We start from the raw sequence: 25,046 nt of genomic DNA, 5'->3' as shown, positions 1-25,046 counted from the left end.
TTGATATCGAGCGCAACCAGTTCATAATTGAATTTTCAAACGCATGAAACTCGGGAACCTCTTTAATTTTTGACAGTTTCTCCTTTAACGCACGACTGCGGTGCTCAGAAAGTTTTGTCATCTTTCTTCCGGTATTTATTAACACAGTCGATACTTGTGGACTTTGAGCTTTTAAATTAAACTGACTTACAGAATCTGAATGATCACTGTAGATAAACATCGAACCTCATACGCACGTTTCCTCAATTCTCGCGGAATCGATTGAGTCGATTCTTGGAATGACACCGTTTGCTTCGGTATCCTGGAACTTTTGATCACCCCTGGAGGTGGTGATATTTGTTACATCACCGTATAAATCGGTGTTAGTGAAACCGTTCGATGCCTTGGCGGTTTCAAAACTGGCGATCGTCCCGCGTCTATCCGACCCGTTCGTAGTCGAAGTTTCAGACATCCCGAAAGGCGAATCGATGGACAAGCTTGGGACACAAGGCTTGCCTGCTTGATCGAGTTCAAGTTTTAATTCGTCCATTGCAGAACATTTATGGACAAGGTCACATGTTAAATTCTTCGGAATAAACTTGAAGACTGGAGTTTCCGCATTAGGCATTATTGCACGTGACCGATCAGTTCTTTCTGAGGAATTACAAATCAATTTTATTGATGATGTTGGTACAAGTACGCTCCATCCTGTCCCAGCGCTGCTCGATTCTGGACAAAGTCATTTTCTGTGATTCGAGAGTTTCGGCTCGGATTTCGGTTGCTGCCAGTAGTACATTATCATTACGCCTACAACTAATTCTTTGGACCGATGATTGATTGTGAAATGGGTTTGCGGCCCCAGACATTTCTGCTCGACTAAAACATTTCTCAAGTTTTGTCATAAGTTCAAAACATGTCAAATTACCATTCCGTGAAAGGACTATTCTATGAACATCGACCGCATATCCCTTTAAACAAAAGAACAACTGTTCCCTACATTCCTGGTCGGACCATGCCTGTGCTATGGCAAACCTGGTAAATTTATTGGCAAAACTAGGCCAGTTCGAATAGCCATCAAAGAACAATGACTCTGGAATATTATAACACCGTTGAGATCGGTTGAATGTACTATTACCCGTATAAAACTGACGGGATAAGGAATTGCCACCCCTGGACGACGGTGGAATATGTCGCCCATCTAGCCATGATGATTTCACGTTTTTATCACCATCTCCTTACAAATACGGCGAAATATGGCGAGGTAATCGTAAACAAAGTGTCACTTTTCAATAAACATGTGTTGATATGCCCGTGCAGGCATGCATAAGAGCTGCACGTGCAACTCGCGGTCAATAAAGTTTCAATCTATCTACTCTAGTAATCTATTCTATTTGTATGTATACAGATGAAAAGCAATATTATATTATATCCTTCTCCCCTTGTTAAATATAAGTTGTTTTTACCATACTACCATTTGTAGTGTCGAGTGTATTTATCCAAGCCCCGCTTGGCATGTAAGGCGTCCGCATAAACTAACAATGTTACCTATTTTGAGTCTAAACATAATCTGAGCCGCTGCTACGGCAAAACAGCAATATATAGGTTAAATCCCGCTGGTAGCACGGGGCTCCGTGGATAGGTGGAAGTAATCCCGGTTATCCTGACGGACACCTGTATTATACAGGGCAAAATCACAACATTGTTATTGTTTTCTAAAACGTCAATTATTTCACTATCACAGATATGTTTTGGAGAAAATATTACACAGTATTAAAAACTGTATTATTAGTAATTTACATACGAAAGTATACCATAATCCTTTCACTGAAAACTCATTTATTTCACGAAAAACTCTGTCTGATCTGTTTACGAGATCCTACTCGTCCGCCATCTTTTAGAGGCATTCACCAAAATCAATAGTTGACACCCTTGGGCTAAATAAAATAATCAGTCCTTTTATAAAGCGCTATATCCACAAAACGTGCTCATGCCGCATAATAGACAAGTCTCTAATAATATAATTTAAACAGATAAATTTTCAAGTCAGATTTGAATTTATTAAGTGTAGGACTTCTGTGAAGGTCTGATGGTAGTTTGTTCCACTTTGTAGATGCAGCTACTTGAAAAGAGCGACCACCGAATGACTTTAACTTCCACTGAGGAACACAGAGTTTTTTCTGATTGAGTGACCGTAACTGTCTAGATGGGATGTAAAATTTTAAGAGATCGCACAGGTACTTCGGAGCACTTCCATCCAGACACTGATAGACAAGAGACAATATCTTGAAATCGACCCTGGCTTGAACAGGCAACCGATGTAGATTTTCCAGTACAGGAGTGATATGAGAGCGTAGATTTGACCTAGTCACAATGCGAGCAGCTGTATTTTGGATGCGTTGAATACGTTCCATTTGATACTTTGGTATGCCGACAAATAGACTATTGCAATAGTCAAGTCTAGAAAAAATGAGAGATCTTACTAGAGCTGCGGCTGCGTCTTCAGTGATGAGATTTCGAATGGAGCCGATACTTTTGAGGTGAAAATAACACTTTTTGCACAGATCATTAATATAGTTGTCCATGTTTAACTGAGAGTCAATAAATACACCAAGGTTTTTAGCAACTGGGGAAAAAGGGATGATGACATTGTTGATTGAGAGCGAATTGTCGGTTATTTTCTTGAGTCGTGGTTTGGGCCCTATGACGAGTATTTCCGTTTTTTTCTACATTTAATTTTAGTTTGTTTATGTTCATCCATAATTTTACATTTTGTATGCAAGATGTCATTTTACATTGTATTTCTGTCTGATTTATGTTCGGAACAAATGAGTCAAAGGGTCTTGAGTCATCAGCGTAGAAGTGATGTTGTATTGATAGCGATTTGAGAAGATGTCCGAGCTGCTTCATGTACATGGTAAACAGCAAGGGACCTAGAACAGACCCTTGGGGAACACCGCACTGCAATACAGTCTCAAACGAGGGCACTGATTTGATGATGACTTTTTGAGTTCTATGTGACAAGTATGAAGCGAACCAATTTAAGCAAGTTATACCAAATTCGGTTTCCAGTCGTTCCAGCAGTCGAGAGTGGTCGATGGTGTCAAAAGCGGCCGACAAATCCAAAAGAACTAGGAGGGATATTTCCCCTCTATCGACACATATGATCAGATTATCTATTATGCAATTTAGGGCAGTTTCCGTACCATGTTTAGATCTGTAAGCAGATTAAAATTTATACAACAGATTTTGTTAATTCAGATGTTCAAGGAGGATATTCTTTACTGCTTTTTCCAGAACTTTAGAAAGGAAGGTCATATTTGACACTGGCCGATAGTTCTTTAAAACAGTTTTATCTAATGTTGGCTTTTTTATCAAGGGTTTAACAACTGCGTGTTTGAAAAGCGACGGTACGGGACCAGATATCAAGCTACCGTTAATGATGGATGTTATTACTGGAAGGAGAATATCAATATGTGCCAGAAGTAAGTTAGTGGGCAAGAGATCAAGTTCACAAGACCTTGGCTTGGAGTTCTTAATGATCTTGAGGATTTCATCCTCTGAGAGAGTGTTGAGAGTGGATAAATCTTTACCATCATATGTAGGAAAGGTTGTTGTGATGGACTGTTCATCGGGAATACCAAACGAGTTTCGAATGATTGTGATTTTTTCAAGGAAGTAATCACTGAAATTATTTGATAGAACAGAAATGTCGTCAGTATCTGGGAGTGTGACATCTCTGGGTTTTCCTAATAAAGAAGACATGAACGAATAAAGAGCCTTAGCATTTCCAGAACATGAGGATATCCTCTGAGAACAGTACTTTGCCTTTTCTGATTTTAAGAGTTTATTGACATTTTGTCTTTTTTGAACATAGATTTGTCTGTTAACTTCTAATTTTGATTTTTTCCAGCGACGCTCTGCCTGTCTCCTTTCAGTTTTTGCCAGTCTAATTGAATCAGAATACCAGGCAGCAAGAGATTTAACTGTTATGGTTTTAGTGCTGACTAGAGCATGTTTATCGAGGAGGTTTGACAGCGTTATGGAAAATAACACAGTCAGCTCTTCAAAATCTACAGGAGGATGTGTGATCATTGATGAACATAGCAAGTCATTCCGAAAATCATTGTGATTGATACCTGTGTTACAGACGTGAGCTAGTTCCCCTTTGTGCCAGAATGGACTAGCCCCTCTATGACGTTTTATTCATTTTCTGCACGTGCGCGGTAGTTTTTTTATATAAAGACCTGTGTTTGGTTCATACTCCCCCTACTTTGACTTTACTTGGATTTGGAGACGAATCTGTGATGTCATTCCTAGAGGATTTAGACTGTGCAAATTTGGATTACCTGTAGTGAGTAGATAGCTTTATTTATTTATACCTGGCTGAGATACATGTAGGCTTATATGTGTTGCATGCTGCATGTAGCTTTATAGAGTAGTGGCTGCTTGATATAGATTATAAATTAACCTGCCCGTCAGCCTGTCGGAAAGCACCCCTCAACACATTAGCCTTACCCGGCCCTCTCAGGTTTAAGTGGGTAGATTGAAAGGGGTATTAGACCTGTAAAATAATACATATACCCCGATTTTACAATAAATGGCGCTGCGACTTTTGAACTTTTGTGGGTAGGGTGTTAGTGGGAGTTAGTTTAAAATTCCCGTTTCCCCTTTAGTGAGTGGATATAATTCACCAAATTGCCCATTGTAAATTATAAAAAGTAGTAGTGATTGAAATTTCGTATCTGATTTATTTATTAGGGTAATTGTGGTTCATATTGCAATGGGGCAAACTCACTTATATATTATTTAAATTGTTGACATAGTATACTCGAAAGCGCGGGATAGTACCAGTTGTCACCTTGGTAACGCACGCTTTTTGAGTGCTTGGGGTTAGCTCTAGATACATCGGTAGTATTAGCCATATAGGAAACTCAACAAATAATTTAGATTACCTCATTTTGGATTAAAATATTTCACTCACGTTTATTAATAATCTGCAGGGATACTAATTTGTAATTAGTGATATTTATTGGTCCATGTTTACGTTAGGTGGAAAGAAAAATTAACTCAGGAATTTCCCGATACGCATTTCTCCGGAAGTAAAGAAAATAGTCAAACTTTTGGGAAATTTTTTAGATTAAGTTTAATTCTTGACTTGATTAAGTTGAATTATTTTCTTAGATTACTTTTATAGTAAAGCCCCTATATCTTAGGTTAATTGAAAGGGTTATTCGTTAGATTTTTGTTGGAAATAAAGTTAGTTTACGTAAATCAACAATAATATCATGGCAGAAAAATTAGAGTTTGGTACCGATTCTAAATGGCCTGTTAAATCAGAACCCTTTGATTATAGGGAAGCTTTTCTTGAGGAGGCAGAGGTATTTTTAGAGGATCCACGGTCATGTATGCAACCCCCTTTGTACCCAATTCAGGATGTGAGAAGTAGGGAACCCCACCCCTACCCCAATACATTTGAAAGGGAGGGGAGGTTTGTAAGACATGACAATAGACATCAACCAAGAGAAGATTCCTTTAATCCCTCAACTATTCCTCGCTCCTTAGTTTAACGGGAAATCAGATGGAAGTTGGGATACGTTTAGTGATAAGTTCATCCGTTTTGCCCTGTCCCAGCCCTGGGGGTCTCATAGCTCTCGGTGTAAGGATTGTCTATATTATTGTTTAACGGATAAGGCAGCGGAATACTTTACAAGTATAACTCGGAGATTTCCTCGCATGAATTTTAAATCAACTTTAGAAATGAAGCAAAAACGCTTCGGAGGTCAAACTATTCCGGAGGCTGCTCAAGTTGAGTTTCAGACCGCAACTCAAGGTGTCAATGAGTCGATAAGTGATTGGAGTGATCGCATACAACAGTTATCATTACGAGCGTACTCTGGTTTGTCGTCGGATGATTTTATAGCTAGGCAATCTGTTTTGAAATTGGTTTCGGGATGTAATAATCCAGAAGCGGGCAGATTTGTCGCTAACTTAAGATTAATTGATATTGAGGAAGCGGTTGAACGGTTGCAGTGGTTCACTCATGTCAACAGCGTAATTCCGTTAAAATCTAATTCAGATAGGAATAGGGGTAGTGGTTATCCGGGGGAGATAGAGAGGTAGGATCTCTTAATGTGCCCGAGATTGGAAATTTTCCCCGAACAGATAGACATGATGACTATGATTCGGCTAAGTTTACGTCTCGTCAATCTCGATCCTCGCTCCCTCGACGAGTATATAAAGACCCAAGATCCCCTCGTGTTAGTCGTACTTATTACTACCCTGAGACAAGATCACCCAGTCCCTCTCAAGTAGGATTTAGGGAATTGTCTCAAGCAGATATGCAAACATTTTGGTTTTAATCAAAATTTAACCAATAGCATATTCTTTGCCTAGGATGGAAGGCATCGGGTATTTTCGCCAAAATTTAATTTTATGTCAATTATTAGTATAAATATAGCATTTACTTGGCAATTATCACAATTTTCATCTGGCCCTAAATCGAGTTAATGCAGACTTTTTGCTTGTGTTCCTGGTGTTAAAAGCTTTCCAAAAATGTATAGTATGTTTATTTGAGAGGACCATGTAGCGGAATTGTTTCTAAGCAAGCTAGAAATTTTGGCTGCAGGCCTAGTACAGATAAGTCGATGTAGAGTATAAGCCGAATCGCCATATTTTACATTTTTACGACCTCCATCCATATATAAGTCGAAGCAGTATACAAGACAAATGTTTTTCAACTCCATGGTACCAATCTATTATCGAGTTTCGGGACTGTTATTCTAGTCTAATACCCGAGCCGGTGTACGCCAAGAAAAGTTGGCCCATTTATAAAAAATGAAATAAGTCGAACTGCCATATATAAGCGGTATATAAGACGAGTGTTTTTCAACTCCACGGTAGCAATCTATTATTAAATTTCCTAACTGTTATCCTGTCTAATACCGTGTCGGTATACACCAAGAAAAATTGGCCCATAATATATATACTCAGCCAAATTAAAAACTTGACACTGATGAATTTCAACAAATTGTTTTTTCTGGTAAGTCAAATAAATTTTAAAGTGTTTCTAACGATAGTAGTAAGTAGTAAGAAGCCTTTAATTTCATAAAATTGTAAAGTCACGTGGATCACGTGACTTTTGAGCATATAAAGATGAAAAACCTGAAAAACACGTGCAAACACAAACTCGTGAGGTCAATCGATGCAAGTTTGCTTAAACTGAACACGCACACGTAACTTGAACTGGAAAAACAAATTAAAATTGTTATTTTCATCTTTGTTAGAAAATGCCGCGCCTTTCAAATGTAGAACGTCTACGTGCTATAGGTAGGCTCTATGCTGGTCAGTCTGTGGCCACTGTTGCAAGAGCCTTTAATTGTTCACGCCAGACAATAATTAATCTTAAAATGAGAGTGCTTCGAACTGGAACTATTGCCGACCGCCCAAGGGCGGGTGCGCCACGTGTGACGTCACTCCAGGAAGATCAAGCAATACGATTACGTCATCTTAGAAACAGATTTGTCACTGCAACCTCCACAAGTAGAGAGATGTTTGGTGGAAGGGTAACTGCACAAACTGTTCGAAATCGCTTGCAGGCTGCTGGTCTTCGAGCTCGGAGGCCCTATAATGGACCAATATTGACACCTCTTCATCGCCGTAACCGACTTGTTACAAGACACATAAGACAGTGGAATTCGGTTGTCTTAAGTGACGAATCTCGAGTGTACCGCAGACGAAGTGAACGTTACGTTCAAGTATACGTCAGAAAAGTTGACCGATTTGGTGGCGGCAGCGTCATGGTTTGGGGTTCTTTTTGTGCACATGGACGTTCTCCTCTTGCTGTTGTCCAAGGGACAAATGCTGTCCAGTACAGGGATCAGATTTTGCAACCTGTTCTTCTTCCGTTTATGCAGAGACATGGGCCTGGACTAACGTTTCAACAAGACAATGCTTGACCCCATACAGCAATTGCTACCCAGAATTTTTTAAGAAATGCCGGTGTCCAAGTCCTGGATTGGCCGTTGCTTACCCCCGACCTTAATCCTATTGAACACATCTGGGACGAACTGGGTCGACGTGTTCGTCAGCAAGTGAATCCACCACTGACGTTGCAGGACCTTCAACATGCTCTTGTTGAGCAGTGGCGACGTCTTCCTCGGGTAGTGTTTACTAATGTTCTGAGATCCATGAGAAGACGTTGTGTGGCAGTACGAGACGCTAGAGGAGGCCACAACCGTTACTAACACTTTATTCCGATTGTTCTCCAAGTCTGTGAATTTCATTTTGGGGGGTACTGTGACATCACGAACGTTATCAATGTCAAGGACTTTCGGCGAGACGTATTCTTGCTTTCTGTTGATGTCAAGGTCGTCTGTGCACAACATAACACTAAAATAGTTGCCTTAAACCAAATATTAAAAATCTAGTCTCAAAAATCCCGAGTGTCAAGTTTTTAATTTGGCTGAGTATATAATGTAAATATATAATATAATCTTGAGGGTTGGGTGACGAGTACACTTTCAATCACAAGCTTTGTCATGGAGTCCAGTGGCATGGTTTCAATAAAATATTTGTACATGACAAGGAGTAGTGTTGCCTGGCTACCTTTTCTGTAAACAAAGCCTCAACAAATCTTTTTGTAACTTCTTTGACATTACTGCCACCATTGGTGTTCAAATGTAGTATCTGTAAAAACAAAGATTTTGCAGAGAGATAGAATAAAGAATATATTCTAGTATACAAGAGAATTGTTTAGTCTACAATTGCAAATGTTGCAAGAAGACTTCAATTTGATTATTGAGGAAGCAATGAAACGTCAAGTGGAGAATTGGCTTGAGGTCTGGGGGATTATATGTACCCGAGAATTTTATAAAATCAGATGATCCGAGTCTGAGACAATATTTCTGCTCTTTTGAGTGTTTAGCATTAGAGTGGAGTGAGGTCGAAAACAGTGCCCCTGCTTTGAATTGAATGTAGAAGAAAATAATTTGCTCGCGGGGCTGTCATGCCTGTGGTCTACATGTATTATAATTATATAAATAGGTCTATATAAAAGCTCCAGGGGGCCTACGGTATTTAAAAAAAAGAAAATTTAGACAATGCTAGTAAAATCATTATATTATTCATAAAATGTATTAAAATTGTAGTAGTAGGCCTAATAGTCTAGAGTAGCCTAGTGTTCATTTATTCGTCATGGAATAATAATTCAATAATTTTTGGCTCCAGAATAAAAATTCCTTTTTTTTACCATTACATGTAAGTCTACCGTAGTTTTGTAATCAAGATTTTTTTCAATTAAAGTATTTTTGATTGTGTTTAAATCGTACTATGGATTCGCTGAATTTCTACATCTATAAACTATATGTAGATATATGTTTGTATGTAAAAAGGTCATTTACTTTAAAATCTATTTCTCTAAACTTTAAATTATGGTATCACTTCTTTTATGTGAAATAAATTGTAATTTGTCCTTTTATGTGAAATAAATAGTAATTTGTCCCTCCTATCTCCCATTCCACATGTTCTCTCCCCCGCCCCGCCCCGCCCCGCCCCGCCCCGCCCAGCCCAGCCCATTTTGAAATCCCATAATTCCGTACGCTACATGGTACGAAGCCGAGTTAAGATGCGTTGACTGTACACCTAGATAAGATAAGATAAGATAAGATTTTATTGTATCGAAACATCCATTCAGGACAGCATACAATATAAACATGTACATTTATTTATAACAATATGACAAATAATATTTACAAATAAGACAAGGGTAATTTTAATCTAGCTTATAATATAGATTTACTAACAGGACAACAGTATGTAATGTACTAGTCCGGGAGCCCAATGAGATTTAACCAAAACAGCGGCGATACAGCGCTTCTCTTAATTAGCGCTCTGCTTTATACCTGACAATCATGCATTTTCATTATTTGTTTCAGCACTCACGGGTGACCATGGTCGAAAACTGCGGATCCGTGGACACTGAACTGGGTATCATGCCGTCATGGCTTAGCATTTAAGACGTTTAAAATCAGTTTACCGGTAAAAACATATACATATCGCTACTCTTAATTAGTCGCTCTGCTTTATACCTGACAATCATGCATTTTCATTATTTGTTTCTGCACTCACGGGTGACCATGGTCGAGAACTGCGGATCCGTTGACACTAAGCGAGAAATTTTCAACATTTCCATTGTTGCCCTCTTCCAAAATCTGGACTTCAGGTTGGAGTTGTATTTCAGTTTCAAATCCACAAATACCCGGAGAAAACCAACGAGGTTGGACAGGCGACCCTACTCCTTGCCACCTACAACCCGGGAATCGAAACCACACCAGTTGACTCAATGACAGACCTTATGATACAGTGCGCACATGCTAACCATTCAGTCACCCATCCCCCCCGATATGTTTGAAAACTAATTTTGGATCATGGTTAGATAAACGAACAAAAACTTACAGCATTTTAATTGTTAGTATCCTGACATTTGTTTTACCTTAGAAAACTAACGATCAAACAGTAATTTAATGTTAGTATTATGACATAAAACTAACGTTACATTAACGTTAGAAAACTAACGTTATATTAACGTTAGAAAACTAACGTTCGATTTACGTTACAAAACGAACCATAAACTAACGGTTAGAAACCTGACGTAAAATTTACGTTAGATTAACGTTAGAATTATAACCAATAATACATATGTCATTATTATGTCTGAATTCCGACTAATTATCAATTGTTAGAATGTGCACACACTGGTACAGTTATTTAATCCAGAAGCCTTCAAAGCGAAAAAATTGGTTAGAAAACCGTCATAAATTTTACATTAGATTTACGTCATTTTCTGACGTAAAAGTAAACATAACCATTATGACGTAAAAGTAACGTAAATTTAACCACAAAGTTTTACCACTATTGGACGCTAACAAAAATCTAACCAAAATGACGTAAACTTTACGTAAATCTAACCATCAACGTTAACTAGGATATTTGTATTTCTACGTGGTTATAAATTCAACATTCACAAATAATTTTTCACGGCATAATCAATCCATGCTAAAATGTCAGATTGATTATTTAGATTCAATCGGTGGTTTTGGTCGAAACTGTATTAAACCAAAGACGAAAATGTCTTAAACCAATACGGCCCACGATCATCGACATTAAGATAGTATTTATAATTATTTATTACCAAATTATTTTCTAAATATTGACTTATCTATTAATTGAAGCATTACAGCTAGACGGGGTATTATTAACACAGTATCAAATAACCAGTGGACCAGAATAACCAGATGGTAAAATCATCAGTGTGAATCGGTCAGTCCTTTTAAGGTAGTTCATGCACAGTGTTATTTCTATACTGTATGGTGAAACTAATGACTGCAGACTATCACGCAATAGATGCATCGCATGATTGACGAGACAAGAAATATGGTCATAATTAATCGAAATTAATTAGTTGTGTAATTTCTAATTACGTGCTGTCTGGTTTATACATGCTGGGAGATTGCAGTTATGTGTGGGGAATAAATAAGAAATTAAATGATTTTATAGTAAAATAAATTTATAAATGTATATTTTATCCGTTTTACAGTCAAACTCGTTTCTAAGAAAATTAAAAGTATCCTTCATTCTACTAACAATAAATTGAATAACATGTAATTGTTTATATTGTTTATATCAGGATACATAGAGGAATATCGTCATTATACATATAATCGGAAATACCATCGTACATTATGTCTTCCGGCTATTACTGTAACATGCATCCAACTAACATATTTTATGAACATAACAGCACTATTTACGATTACGAGAATATTTGTGAATTCGACAGTCTTATTTACAGTTGGGCGAGAAATTGTAACCATTTAAGTATGCTAATTAATTTTTAAAAAAGTCATTCTCAAAAAAATCACATAATCACATATTCAACAAAATTACTGCTGGGGTGGGGTTTACATATTTTATAACTTATCAACATTAACACTCTGGAAATGAAAGGGGCAGTACAATAGGGTTTAAACCAAGGAGGTTTTGGTAGCATTGGTCATCTTGAAATATTTCACAGCCTATAATGAAAGCATAATATATTATGTATATCTTTAATTGTAATATCACGTTAACATCTTGTATAGACACGGGAATATCGCTTTGTACGTCTTGTAGACACGTCGTAATCTAGGTCAATTTGGAACTAACAAGTGCTTTATATTAAGATATAGGCAAGTTGAGGGTGTAATATACAACATATTACGACGCCATTCAACAGCACATTGTAGAAAGGGAGCCACGGTGGCTCAGTGAGTAGGAAGTTGGCTCGCTACTCTGGAGTTCCCGTGTTTGATCCCTGCATTGGCCGAGAAAGTTCATCGGGATTTGAACATTCCACATTAATTAGAAGCAGGGATATCGTGTGTTCCAAAAACAAATCTGATGGGTCGACAGGCGGGCGGAACAAGGTAGCCTATATGAATGAAGCTTAAACTACAAAACAAATAAAAAATAGTCCACCAATTCAAAGTTATGATTATATAATTATAGTTCTGTCGCACTGATCATGACATTTTTGACGTTCAGTAAAATATATGCAATAAAGCTACTCTTGGTATCTTTCATACTAAGCATATCAACAAAGAAACTGGCGGTAGATATCCATGCCTTTAACCAGTTTGTTTTACAGTGTGAGGTTAATGTTATCGTCCATGAACATATCAGATTACCTGTATTATGGACTAATAGAACTGAGTAGTTTCTTGAATCAAATGAATTACAAACTGTTAAAAAATTTTGTGTAAACAACCGAAATACTCATATAATTATGTGTTTCAGTGGTTTGTCGATACACCCCCACTAGGTCCAGTCTGTCTACTCACTGGCTAATAATGACACTTAAGATCATTTCTCTAGTATCACTTTACCGGTTGTTTCCAAATTAGGTAGGCACGTACTGGCAAGTGTGCAAAAGCTGTTTTCTATCTTTATCTATAAGATGAGACCCGATTCGCGTGCTCCAGTCATATTTCCTCACCATCCAATCTAAAGCCAGAGAATTCATACAATCTGTCAGCTTTGGGATTTCTGAGAAAAACGTAAGCAACTCTGTATCATTACATCGTACCTTTCTGATAACGCCTTGGCTGCCATACATTAGACTCGTCTACGGACCACAAGAGCCTGAGTGTAGTTTAACATAGTGAAGTTATCTAAATTTACACCAATATTAGGCATTTTGGATTCATTAGTAAGTATATATGTATTATATAGTGTGCCTTTTTAAAACTTTTGTACTCATCGTCATTTTTATCAACCCAAATGTGGGATCATTCAAGAGTGGTCTATAGATAACATGTTGATTTGTAAGAAATTGTCTGACAGTTGCAATGTGAAATTTTATTGGTGTTCATCAAGTAGCCACGAAAATACTCGGGTGTCTAAATTTGAAAACGGACCTCTCTAGGGTACCCGTTTAAGTGACCGTTTTTTATACGCCCACATTGAAATGTGGTCATATATTGTCGCCGCCCCCGTTCGTCCGTCCGTCAGCCCAGCGTCCACAATTGCTTGTGGACGCTCTAGAGGCTACAGTTAATATCCGATTGACTGTAAATTTATGCACGGTATTTAAGGTCATGGTCCTTGATTACTTTGAAAAATGTTGTGGACGCTCTCGAGGCTAAAGTTAATATCCGATTGACTTTAAATTTATACACAATGTTTAAAGTCATGAGACGAAAAAGCTTATCCGATAATTACTGCCAGATTTATGGCCCTTGATCACTTTGAAAAATCTTGTGGGCGCTCTCGATTACTTTGAAAAATTTTGTGGACGCTCTCGAGGCTAAAGTTAATATCCATCCGATTGACTTTAAATTTATACACAGTGTTTAAGGTCATCAGACGAAGAAGCCTATCGATTTTCAACGATTTCCAATAATTACTGCCAGAGTTATGACCCTTGATCACTTTGAAAAATCTTGTCGATGCTTTAGAGACCATAGTTGCCTGGCAACCTATATTTTTAATTACTGGGACATTAATGTCCCATTGAACAATAAAACATGTTTTTATCTGGTATTATTCAGTAAGAAACAAAAAGGATAATCCGCGACTCATTTTATAACGATATCTTAATCTGTTGGGAGAGAGAGAGAGAAATGGGGTTTAACGTCCACTCGACACAAACTAGGTCATTTAAGGACTAACACATGGTTCAATTCTATTTCAATCATTCGCTTGCGCGTAGGGGTCTTTAGCAGTGGGAAGAAATCGGAGGACCCGGAGAAAACCCACGAGGTTGGACAGGCGACCTTACTCCTTGTCACCTACAACCGGGGAGTCGAAACCCCGCCCGTATGATACAGCGCCGCGTGCTAACCATTCGGCCATCCAACCTCCCTTAATCTGTTTGGGGTTTTTAATTTAAAAAAAATGATATTAATAATACGTCATGATATGGAATTAAATAGTAAGTGCAGGGGGGGCTGCACCACACATAATTTAAACAAAAAAATATACGGACAAGACAACACGCAGAAATAGCAAACAAACGAACAATTCAAATCAAAGGGCCAATCCCGATAATATTTTGGAGAATTAAACTACTTAATTTTGTGTTAAAATCCCTTAAAATTCTCTACCTTAGGGCCGAGCAACTAACTCAACATATGTGATATGTTTTCAAACAACTTAAACCCGCCAGTCTTTATCTGGAAATGGAGACCGGTGTCTCAAACTGTATTATGGGGTGTCTGGATAAAACCAGACTTTTATTTTATAAAAATAATGTGTAGTTGAAATTTACCTTTCGTTATCAAGTACAGCACATGGGTCATTCATTGTAGAGACCTCTAAAGGAACGGGGGTCGATTATCAGGTCACCCAACGAAAAAATTGATCTAAAATCTTAAAAGGGTTACGTGTCCGGATAAGGAATTTTGACGTTCAGGTCCAAACAACTCAATATTTTGAGCTGAAATTTTGAGACAAGGTAGATACACCATTCCTGTATGTTTTGGCGCTTAAATTTCATACGTACTCAGACTTTTATTTTTGAGACTCTGTTCAAATCGGGATAGTCCCTTTAAGTGAATTAATCCGGGGGCTAGCCGTAAGCGTCCACTGCGCTGTACAGTGATACAGACTTCATTCAAATGTGAAAACAATCAGGAATATAACCCAGAGTAACCACTGTGTAATGCCAGCAAGAGTCATGATCTGCTATAAGTTACAAGAAATCTGAATGTAAGCATATTGAAGTAAAAAATAACTAGGCTTATACATTGTACAAGTAACCACATCGGTAAAATACATAAAAAAAAAACAGGTAGTCTAAAACTAAATGTTCTACGTGTAAGTCAATTGAGAAACGTTTCAGTATTCAATAAAATCGAGGCATATTCAATACAGTTAGGGCACATGTTCCACCCATCACAAAAAAAACCCAAACAATACTGAATACAAAGAAGCAAATGAGAAAATGCAGACCGTCTCGAAAGACTGACGTCTGCTGAATGACGTGACGTAAAATGTCTGCTTAGTTTATGAAGTATGGCAGCACCTTGTAAATAGTTCAAAAGCTATATACTGTACATATATATATTCAAGGTTTTGTTTATCAATGAAAGAAGTGCTTGCTGATATCATTAAAAATGAAATGCAGAACTGTTTGTTTCTTTGTGCATTTACCCCACTGGATGTGAATACGAGTAATGTTATTACATGTACATGACTACATGTTTATCATTTGCAGTTCGGGTTTTGTTTATAACATACTCGGTCTAAAAAATATGTAAAGCATTTCCACGGTATTTGAGCAACACTGCCCACCTAGCTTTTCGAAATTTGACTCCTTTTCCCAATTCTAGAATCCAAGTCTGATTTCTGTGTCAAAGATTAGGAACCATAAGTATTTCTAATCAACTTAAAATGTTATATATGTATTAACATGACAGGTAGGTTTTTTCATGTATGCATAATTGATACTTGAATGAATCACGAAAAAAATTAATGAAGTGGTTTAAGACTATTCATTATGGGTTAATTTTTAGAAAAAAGAGGATGCGTGAAGCACCTTGAACTATAATATGTCTGCATCTAAATGGAGTTATCTGCCAACGTTTAAAAAGACGAATATATAAATTTGTAGAATTCTTAGGGTTATTATATATTTACGTGGTTATGTATAGCCTAGATGATAGTGTTTACAATCCGTAAAACCAATCGTCTTCCTTCAGTAAAATGACGTCGATTGTTCCACAATAAATCACTGAAGCAAAACAAACGTGTATGTATGATCCCATCCTCGGTATCCCCAGTGTACTCATTCCGTTCTACTCCACTATACCCTGGGTTAATCCATAGGGTTTCCACGATTTCAAATTATCTGCCCTGGCCTTGATTGTAGCCATTTACTGAATGATTATGTTAATAATGTATATATTTCTAATTCATTTATATTTAATTGTATTATCAAAATCTGTAGTATGTTTCGCTAATTGCAAATATGTATAACATCTATATGGTTGACTTTTGTTATTATTATTACTTTTTGTTTTTTGTCTGAAATGTTTCATTCGGTTATGTTTATTATTATTGAACTTATACTTGGCAATTTGATTCACACTAACTAGTCTACGATATCACGTGGACGTAAAACTCCACGAACGAACGATTCTCAATAGAACTCTTGAACCTACCTAAAAGTCTGGTCTTCGTTAATATAATGATATATATAATTTGTTGGGAATAAATACGCATTTAGAATAATTTAGACTTCTCTCATTTAGGCTAACTCCTAACCTTGTTCGATTGGAGTTACTTCCCTTTGCCAACTTCCTTTTCAATTAACGATTTATGCGATTAGTCGATAAAAATATGGCGGATAACTTGAAAACGTGACTCTCCCCCATAGATTAAAGATACATTATGGGAGATTTTTATAAGGAGTTAGCCATTCTTGCTATAACAGTTCAAAAATAGATGATGAAAGAATATATTGAAAATTTCAGTCAAATTACTTTATTCTGAACATAGTTATCACCAGTGTAATTTTTGACTAGAAATGGGATTGAATTCCATCTTCACCGATTCTTAGCATGGCCGATCGTTTGTTTGACAGGCGTTAACTCCACCTACATAATCTCTGCTGTCTTTTGTCTGGTGTCATATCCGAATTTGTGTTTTATCTTTTTGGATTTTTATAACAATTGGACAAAATGAGTGAGAGGGTAAATTTTCATTCTTACTTGTATTTTGGGCATGCATTAAATCAATTGAATATAGGACATAATATTATAATACAATTAAGACAGAAGACCTGTCCGTCTGTATTAGTCATCACACGGTCCCCAGGAATTGTATAATTTGTCATTATCTGTGTTTAGTTTATTGCACTTTAAATAGTTTAGATGTCATTTGTTAAGGCCAGTGGCGGCGCCAGCCGCCGGTGATTGGAGGGGCAGAGCTGGGGCAAAGTCCAAGGTTAAGGGGGCAAAGGCACGAGCTTTAACTAGGGGTAGGGGGCCTCCCCCAGAAAATTTTGAAAAACAGGTTGCCGGAAATGCAGCCTGGCAGTATTTCAGGCACTGATCGATGAGGTAAAGTGTCAAACGAACGGACTTGCGAATCACGACGAAGCCCACTCACGAGCGTCAAAGTAGGGAGTGCTCCCCCAGAAAATTTTTTAAAAAATAGACTCCCGGAAATGCTGTCTTACAGTATTCCCAGGCACCGATCGTGGAGATAAATAGATCTGACCAGATACCGTCCGTCGCCTGATCACTAGTTTATCCGACTAGAGAACAAAATGTCAAACGCACGGACTTGCGAACCTCAACGAATTCCCCTTGTGAGCGCCAAAGTAGCGAGTCCATTGGGGACCTCGCCAAGAAAATTTTGAAAAATAGACTGCCGGAAATGCTCTACAACATGCAAGTTTATGACTGAGTGGGGGTGTGGGATTTATTCACCGTAGAAGGTATTGATTACCGAAACGTATCACAAATACTTTTTTTATTTTCTAAAATTATTGGGGGGGGGGGGGCAAAAAGAGGGCAGACCAGATTAATGGGGGGGGGGGGGGGAATGTCCCCCCCCCCCCTTGCCCCCCCCCCCGCCCGGCGCTGCCACTGGTTAAGGCATCGCTCAACAGCGGCCTCGCTTCGTACAATCTATCATTTAGCCTCGATCCGGGAGTATGACGTCAACGTAACGGTTAATCTCCGCGCACGACGCCATTTAAAATTAAATCAGTCAACGAAATCCCGTTTAAATCCAAGCTGAATCCAAGCCATCCGTGGGTCTACAGAGTTGATTTTGTGCTTGTTGTGTAAATAAAGATCTAATTTATAATTTCTATGACATCTGAAGCCTAAATAAAGACTTGCAATAATCAGATTTAGCTCTTGCATAATGTATATTTAACCCAGGGGTTAGTGGAGTAGAACGGAATGAAACCACTGGGGATACCGAGGATGGCAAGATCCAGAAAATAATCTCCTGTTTTAGTATGATCCGTAAGACAAAAAATCTCAGTTATCAGTAGAAAAACTGGATAGTAAATGAAATTCGGTTTTTATTAAAAGTGGCGAACATGTGTTTCGAAACATGATACCAATTCAAAGTTAAAAATGTTTTTTTGGTATTCTCTGGTATTGAAAAGAGTGTTGTGATTATGAAACAGCTACCATGGTATTGTGAACATGTAACTTGGATTTTCGACTGCTGGGACAATTTCTATCTGACAGTTCTATTTATGGGGTGTAATCTGATAAAGCCTCAGGAATTCTGTTCATAAATACATGTATAACGCAGCGAATAAAAATTGAGTTATATCTCACGTGACATGGTTTGTATCGGGTTCTTCTGCGTTTTCAAAATGAAATGATTTTTATATGGGTGGTTCTATTTATCATAACCTTTTAATCGGAAGTCTACAACAAGCCCCAACAACGGGTTGCTGTCAGAAATGGTCGATTCGGTGCGACGTTTGAAAGATATTGTTATAGAGAATTTGATTTTCTACATTGTTGCCAAACTAAGTGTGTATAGTAGCGTAAGCCCACAGGCATCTAGGATCGATAAAACTTAGACATACTGTATGTCGAATTTTCCTGAAAATTATAGAATTGATCAAAAATGTGGGTGAATATTTTTTATTTCACAAATTGGAGTAATAGAGTCACTTATTTGAATTTAATAAACGCCCTAGGTTAATTATGCGGTTGATAAGGACTCACTATCAAGTATGGTTGATATAGTAGCATACACCACGGTTAGTCGGTCTGCGCCGGGCTTTATACTCCTTACTTTCTTGTGGTTATACATATTCCAGGCTTTATTTCAACGTTATTTATGTTAAAAGAATCCGTTTTATTAGAAATAAAATATGTTATTCACTCTAAAACGACAAATATCCTCTATGTATTAAAAATAGTTGACAATGTTGTTATTTCTATGGTATTTCATTTATTACATTATACTATTATATCTATCGCACTAATTAATAACAAAAGTAGATGACATCTATATACATGAGATTTTTATAGCAGTGGCGTATTCTGGTCAATTGACATTATTTGTGTACTCAAATAGGAAATGCGATAAATGAACGTCCGGACGTAAACCATAGAAATCAAGGCAATACTATGAGCATATTGTAAATAAAAGTGGCTAAGCCCATTTTATTCTTCACTACATAGAACTCTTGTTCTATAATACTGATTGTTTTTAAATTTTAGGAGCAGACAAAGTTGATAAATACTTAAAATACCACCACACCTTCGCTATATAGTTCATTTTCACAGTGACAAGTCACCCAAGGGGGATAAATACCAACATGCAAGGCGAAACCGAGGCTGACTTCGATGAAGACGAAGAAATGCCGTTGACAGAGAGGGATCTCGCAGACGACGCTCAGTGGAAGCTTATTCAAAAGAACACCTTTACAAGATGGGCAAACGAACATCTGAAAACAGTCAACAAGTCGTTAACAGATTTAGATTCGGATTTAGCAGACGGGTTGAGACTTTTAGCTCTAGTAGAAGTCCTCTCCGGTAATAAGTTCAAACATATCAACAAGCGGCCGAATTTCCGTACCCAAAAGCTTGAAAATGTGACGATGGTATTAAAATACCTGGAAGAGGACGAAGGTATAAGAATCGTCAACATTGGTGAGTTTATTTGAACATTTTTCATGTCAGTCATTTGGTTCTGTGTGTTCTATGTACATTTATTTTTATTGTCCACATTTCAATGACATACTTTACATACATATGGCCTACCGTTAGAAACTCAACACAAAACAACTGATCGCGCCGGTAATTGTGACTCATGAAAATGTCAAATCAAATCACAGTCGATGACATTTTCAGTTCACAAAAATTTCTATTACAGTTATAGTGGACAAAATTTTAAACCTTTATCTGCTTGTATGCACCTGGTGCACTCTCGAAAATCCATTGACACGCGATGGTTAATAATTCATAATCTTACAATACAAGCGTATAATCCAAGAAGTCTCCATTTTGTTCGTGCAGACGACAGTTGTCGGTGACTGGCAAAGTAAGTAAAGCCACAAAGGCACACCTTAACATTCATTCATTTCAGAATGAAAAATCCAACACCGGCTTTTGTAAGGCCAGACATTTTTAATTTCATGGTTTACGGATTTTTTGGCAGCACTTTAGGTTGGGTAGGTCAAAATAAAACTAAAAATAAATTTAAACATTAGATTTTTTTTTCAGCACAGGGTTATCATATTGGTTGGGTAGGTCGGTTAAAAAACCCCTAAAAACCCAAAATATTAAAAGTTTACTTTAACAGGTTTATTGTGAACAAAACAAAATATGAGTGTGACAATATATTATGTATCACTGTTAACCAGTAGTATAAGGTGTCACAAACTAGCCAGTTTAATTGACTTAACAAGTAATTTAAATCTTTAATATTAGAGGCATTAAGTGTTGACGTTGACAGATTATAAAAATAGTTTCTACTGTAGCCACAACAATTAATGAAAGATTTTAATGTCCTGAGTCTCTGTGAAAAACAGAGTTCTTCGAGAAGCTTTAGAAATTCAAAAACATAAGCCAAAATTAAACAGAGACTCAGGACATTATCTTCCAAATCTTTGGGTGGATTTACTAGACAATCAGTGAACACTAATAACTTTAATCAGGGAATGCTTTTCTTTCTTTTTAAGTGTTAATTGTTATTAATTAAGTGTAGATTGTGGTTTCTAATCATAGTAGGGTTTCCAATCATTGTTTATTTAGTTATTCTATATATTGTACCATATTTTGTTATTAATCATTTAGCTTGACAACGATACCTGTATTGTGTATCGAAACGTAGCTTGTTAATAAATTCAGAAGTAGTATATCCATTTAAGTGTGTATAGTGTCCGATGAATTTATTTTCACAAATGATCTTTGATTAATTCCTGTTTCTTGCCCCACGTGGAGGCACAGATATCCCGCCATTTTGAATGACAGTTCTCGTGGGATAGTGTCATTTCTCGCGAAATAACGCTCCCGCTCATGTCGTCTTACTGCACAGCACGCGATGTTTCCTAGTAAATACGGTATACATTGAAGCCAATGAAGGGTTCATCAAAATGAAAATTGATAAACAGTAATAAAAAAAATATATGACAACAAACAAAGATGTTTTTTTAATTTTTGAAACAGATACATGTATGCCCCCATTTCGTGTATGGGTCGGAAATAAAATAAAATTAAATTCTCAAGTCTCAAGTTACATATTTATTTTGTTATCGGGAGGTTCACGCTTCAGTAGGCGGGTCCGTAAAACGAAAAATCAAAAAAGTGTCGCCTAATGACACACTCTACTCTGTAGCCTGTAGGCTTATTTTGTTTGGAAAAGAGGGGTGATGGAAACTAGTGGTCACTCATCCCTACAGGCTTAATCACTGTTGGATTATTTTTAGAGGATTGTAATTTGGATACAAATCTTTTTTTACTATAAAATGCTTATTGCGCTGAAACTGTAGGTTTGAACGTTTGTTTAGTGAATTAAGTCATGGAATTACTGAATGAATAACAAGTTGAATGATACAATAGAAAATATAAAGCCATAAGAATAACGTTTACATATTGTACAATAATGTCAAGTTGAAAACAGTAATAAAATCATGTAATGTTTAGAAGAATTATTATATTAAGCCCCATCTTAGGCATCCTCAATATCCCCAGTGGTATCGTTGCATTCTACTCCAATAACCCCTGGGTTCATTTACGGGATAGACACATAGAAAATTATCCTCTCTTGATAAATGTGTTATTTTTATGGATCAATAAAAAAATTCAAATTTTATTGCAACAAAATCGAGCATACAAATATGGAGCCGAATTGTTGCCATATTAAGAGAAAATATAGTAGTTAAAATTGACAAATTATCATAGTCAAAATGGAAAATATGGTCATTTTAGAGATTTTTCACTTTTAAATATCACATAACACAAAATCACTATATTAGTATCAAAACAAACCAAATAAATCTAGTTATGTTTTTTTCACTTTCTACTTTTCGCCTTTGCAAATTTACTCTAACTTTTTCATCTTTGCATGTTTCAACTATCAGAATTTCTCCATTGTAATTTCCACCACTAAAATTTCTCCAATCGAACGGACAGAGGGTGTGGTTCCGGGTACAGCCGAAGTTGACGTCATAAGACATCAGTATTTATCGTCTCAACTAAAATTACTACTCCATTGGGTTATTCTTAAGAATTGTTCGATTTTATTATTTTTTTTATTTGGATAAATATTGCCGTCGCGTCCGTCCGTCCGTCTGTCGGTCCGTCCGTCGGTCCATCGTCCACAATTTCTTGTGAACACTCTACAGGCTACATTTATCATCTGATTGTTTTGAAATTGATATATGTTGTTTGCATTAGTGAGATGAAGAAGCCTATTTAATTTCAATAACTTCTGTTAATTTCTTCTGGAGTTTATGGCCCTTGTTTCACTTTGTTGCACCTTGTGAACGCTCAAACGACAAAAGTTATCAACCGATCTGTATTGAATTTATATGCATCATTTGAATTAGTAAAACGAAGACGCCTATTGAATTCCAGCAATTTCCGATAATAACATCTAGAGTTATGGCCCTTGTTTCACTTTGTCTAATCTTGTGAATGCTCTAATGACAACAGTTATCATCCGATCTGTTTGAAATTGATATGCATCATTTAAATTAGTGAAATGATGAATCCTATTGAATTTCAGCAATTTCTGTTAATTACGCCGTGAGTTATGGCCCTTGTTTCACTTTGTTGTACCTTATGAATGCTCTAACGACAAAAGTTATTATCCGATCTGTATGAAATTTATATGCATCAATTAGATTAGTAAAACCAAGAAGCCTATTGAATTTCAGTAATTTCCGTTAATTACATCTAGAGTTATGGCCCTTGTTTCACTTTGTTGAGTCTTGTGAATGCTCTAATGACAACAGTTATCATCCGATCTGTTTGAAATTGATATCTGGCATTTAAATTAGTGCAACAAAGAATCCTATCGAATTTCAGCAATTTCCATTAATAACGCTGTGAGTTATGGCCCTTGTTTCACTTTGTTGTACCTTGTGAATGCTCTAACGTAAAAGTTATCATCCGATCTGTATGAAATTTATATGTATTGTTGAAATTAGTAAAAGGAACAAGCCTATTGAGTTTCAGCAAATTGCTGTTAATTACATCTAGAGTTATGGCCCTTGTTTAACTTTGTTGAATCTTGAGAATGCTTGAACAACAAAAGTTATCACCTAATCTGTATGAAATTCATGTGCATCAATCATTTGAATTAGTAAAACGAAGAAGCCTATTGAATGTCAGCAATTTCCATCAATTACTTTTAGAGTTATGGCCCTTGTTTTACTTTGTTGAACCTTGTGAACGTTCGAACGACAAGTTATCATCCGACCTGTATGAAATTTATATGCATTATTTGAATTAGTAAAACGAAAAAGCCTGTCGAATTTCAACAATTTCTGTAGATTACTTCCAGAGTTATGGCCCTTGTTTTAGTTTTTAGAACCTTGTGAACCCTCAAACAACGAAAATTATAATGTCATCTGTATGAAATTGTCTATTAAATTCCCCTAATCACCTACAAAAGAATAATTATGTGACAACCCTTGTCGTCTGCTCGGACGATTTAGCTACTGTGGGCGTATGTTTTGTTGCCTGGCAACCTATCTTTGTTTAATGAGTTACATCATCGAACCTTGAGTTTGGCTCCATTGTCTTAATAGACCGGATGAATCTTTGATAGCACATCGACATGGATGTGAGCGAATTTCTGGCGTTATATCTGAAAAAAGGTGAAACTACAAAAGAGGTGCCTGACTGCCTTAATCAATTTAAAAAAAGCTTTACAGTTATTAGACGATGTAATAAATTGCAAACAAGATAAATAGGGCATGGTAGAGAGTATCATCTTTTGCCAGTAAGAGTTAATCCGCCAAAGTTATTTATTCCACAAGAACAGTTACAATATTTAGTTGATAAAGATCTCTAATGTGGGAGTTAAATAATGTGAAACTAGAAACAAAAGTTATATTAATTAAAATACAACTAGATACAAAAGTTGTATTAATTAAAATACAAGGCGGGCCTAATTAGGCCTATATTTATGTACCTCTCCGACAAGACTCAAGAGTTAAAAACAAAAACCTATATTATTGACAGTCGGGTGGTAACATGTTAGTAATAGTTATTTAATTTTAATCATTAGCATTTTATACTTTTGCAAAGCGGAATTTTTTTTTTTAAAACAAGTATCTGGTAACCAGTATGTAGGCCTAATAAGTTTTATGTGGTCTTCAATAAAAATACAGATGTGACATCATCATTTGATGTTGGCGTACAAGTACTTCAAATAAAGTACACCTTTTTGAACAATTACCTACAAATAACATATTACGTTAAATATTGTTTTATATAATTAATTAATCACCAGGTGTTTTTATAAGTCAAAATCCAGTAGGCCTATACCGGATCTATTCACTGGATTTGACATGCTTATTGTTTGAAATATATGTG

The 25,046-nt window shown here is 36.7% G+C and overlaps 1 protein-coding gene across 1 annotated transcript in view; it reads left to right on the top strand.

The window, feature by feature from the left end:
• Window positions 1–13,043: 13,043 nt before the first annotated feature.
• Window positions 13,044–25,046, top strand: part of LOC126827968 (filamin-B) — a 115,308-nt gene continuing 103,305 nt past the window's right edge. The window contains exons 1-2 of the mRNA XM_050557550.2: window positions 13,044–13,222; window positions 19,719–20,150. Of these exons, the coding sequence (XP_050413507.1) occupies window positions 19,817–20,150 (334 nt within the window). The 5' untranslated portion in view covers window positions 13,044–13,222; window positions 19,719–19,816. The remainder of the gene's footprint in view (window positions 13,223–19,718; window positions 20,151–25,046) is intronic.

This window comes from Patella vulgata, chromosome 7, assembly GCF_932274485.2.
Source record: "Patella vulgata chromosome 7, xgPatVulg1.2, whole genome shotgun sequence".
NCBI classification, from domain to species: domain Eukaryota; kingdom Metazoa; phylum Mollusca; class Gastropoda; family Patellidae; genus Patella; species Patella vulgata.
This window is presented reverse-complemented; position numbering and strand designations above follow the sequence as displayed.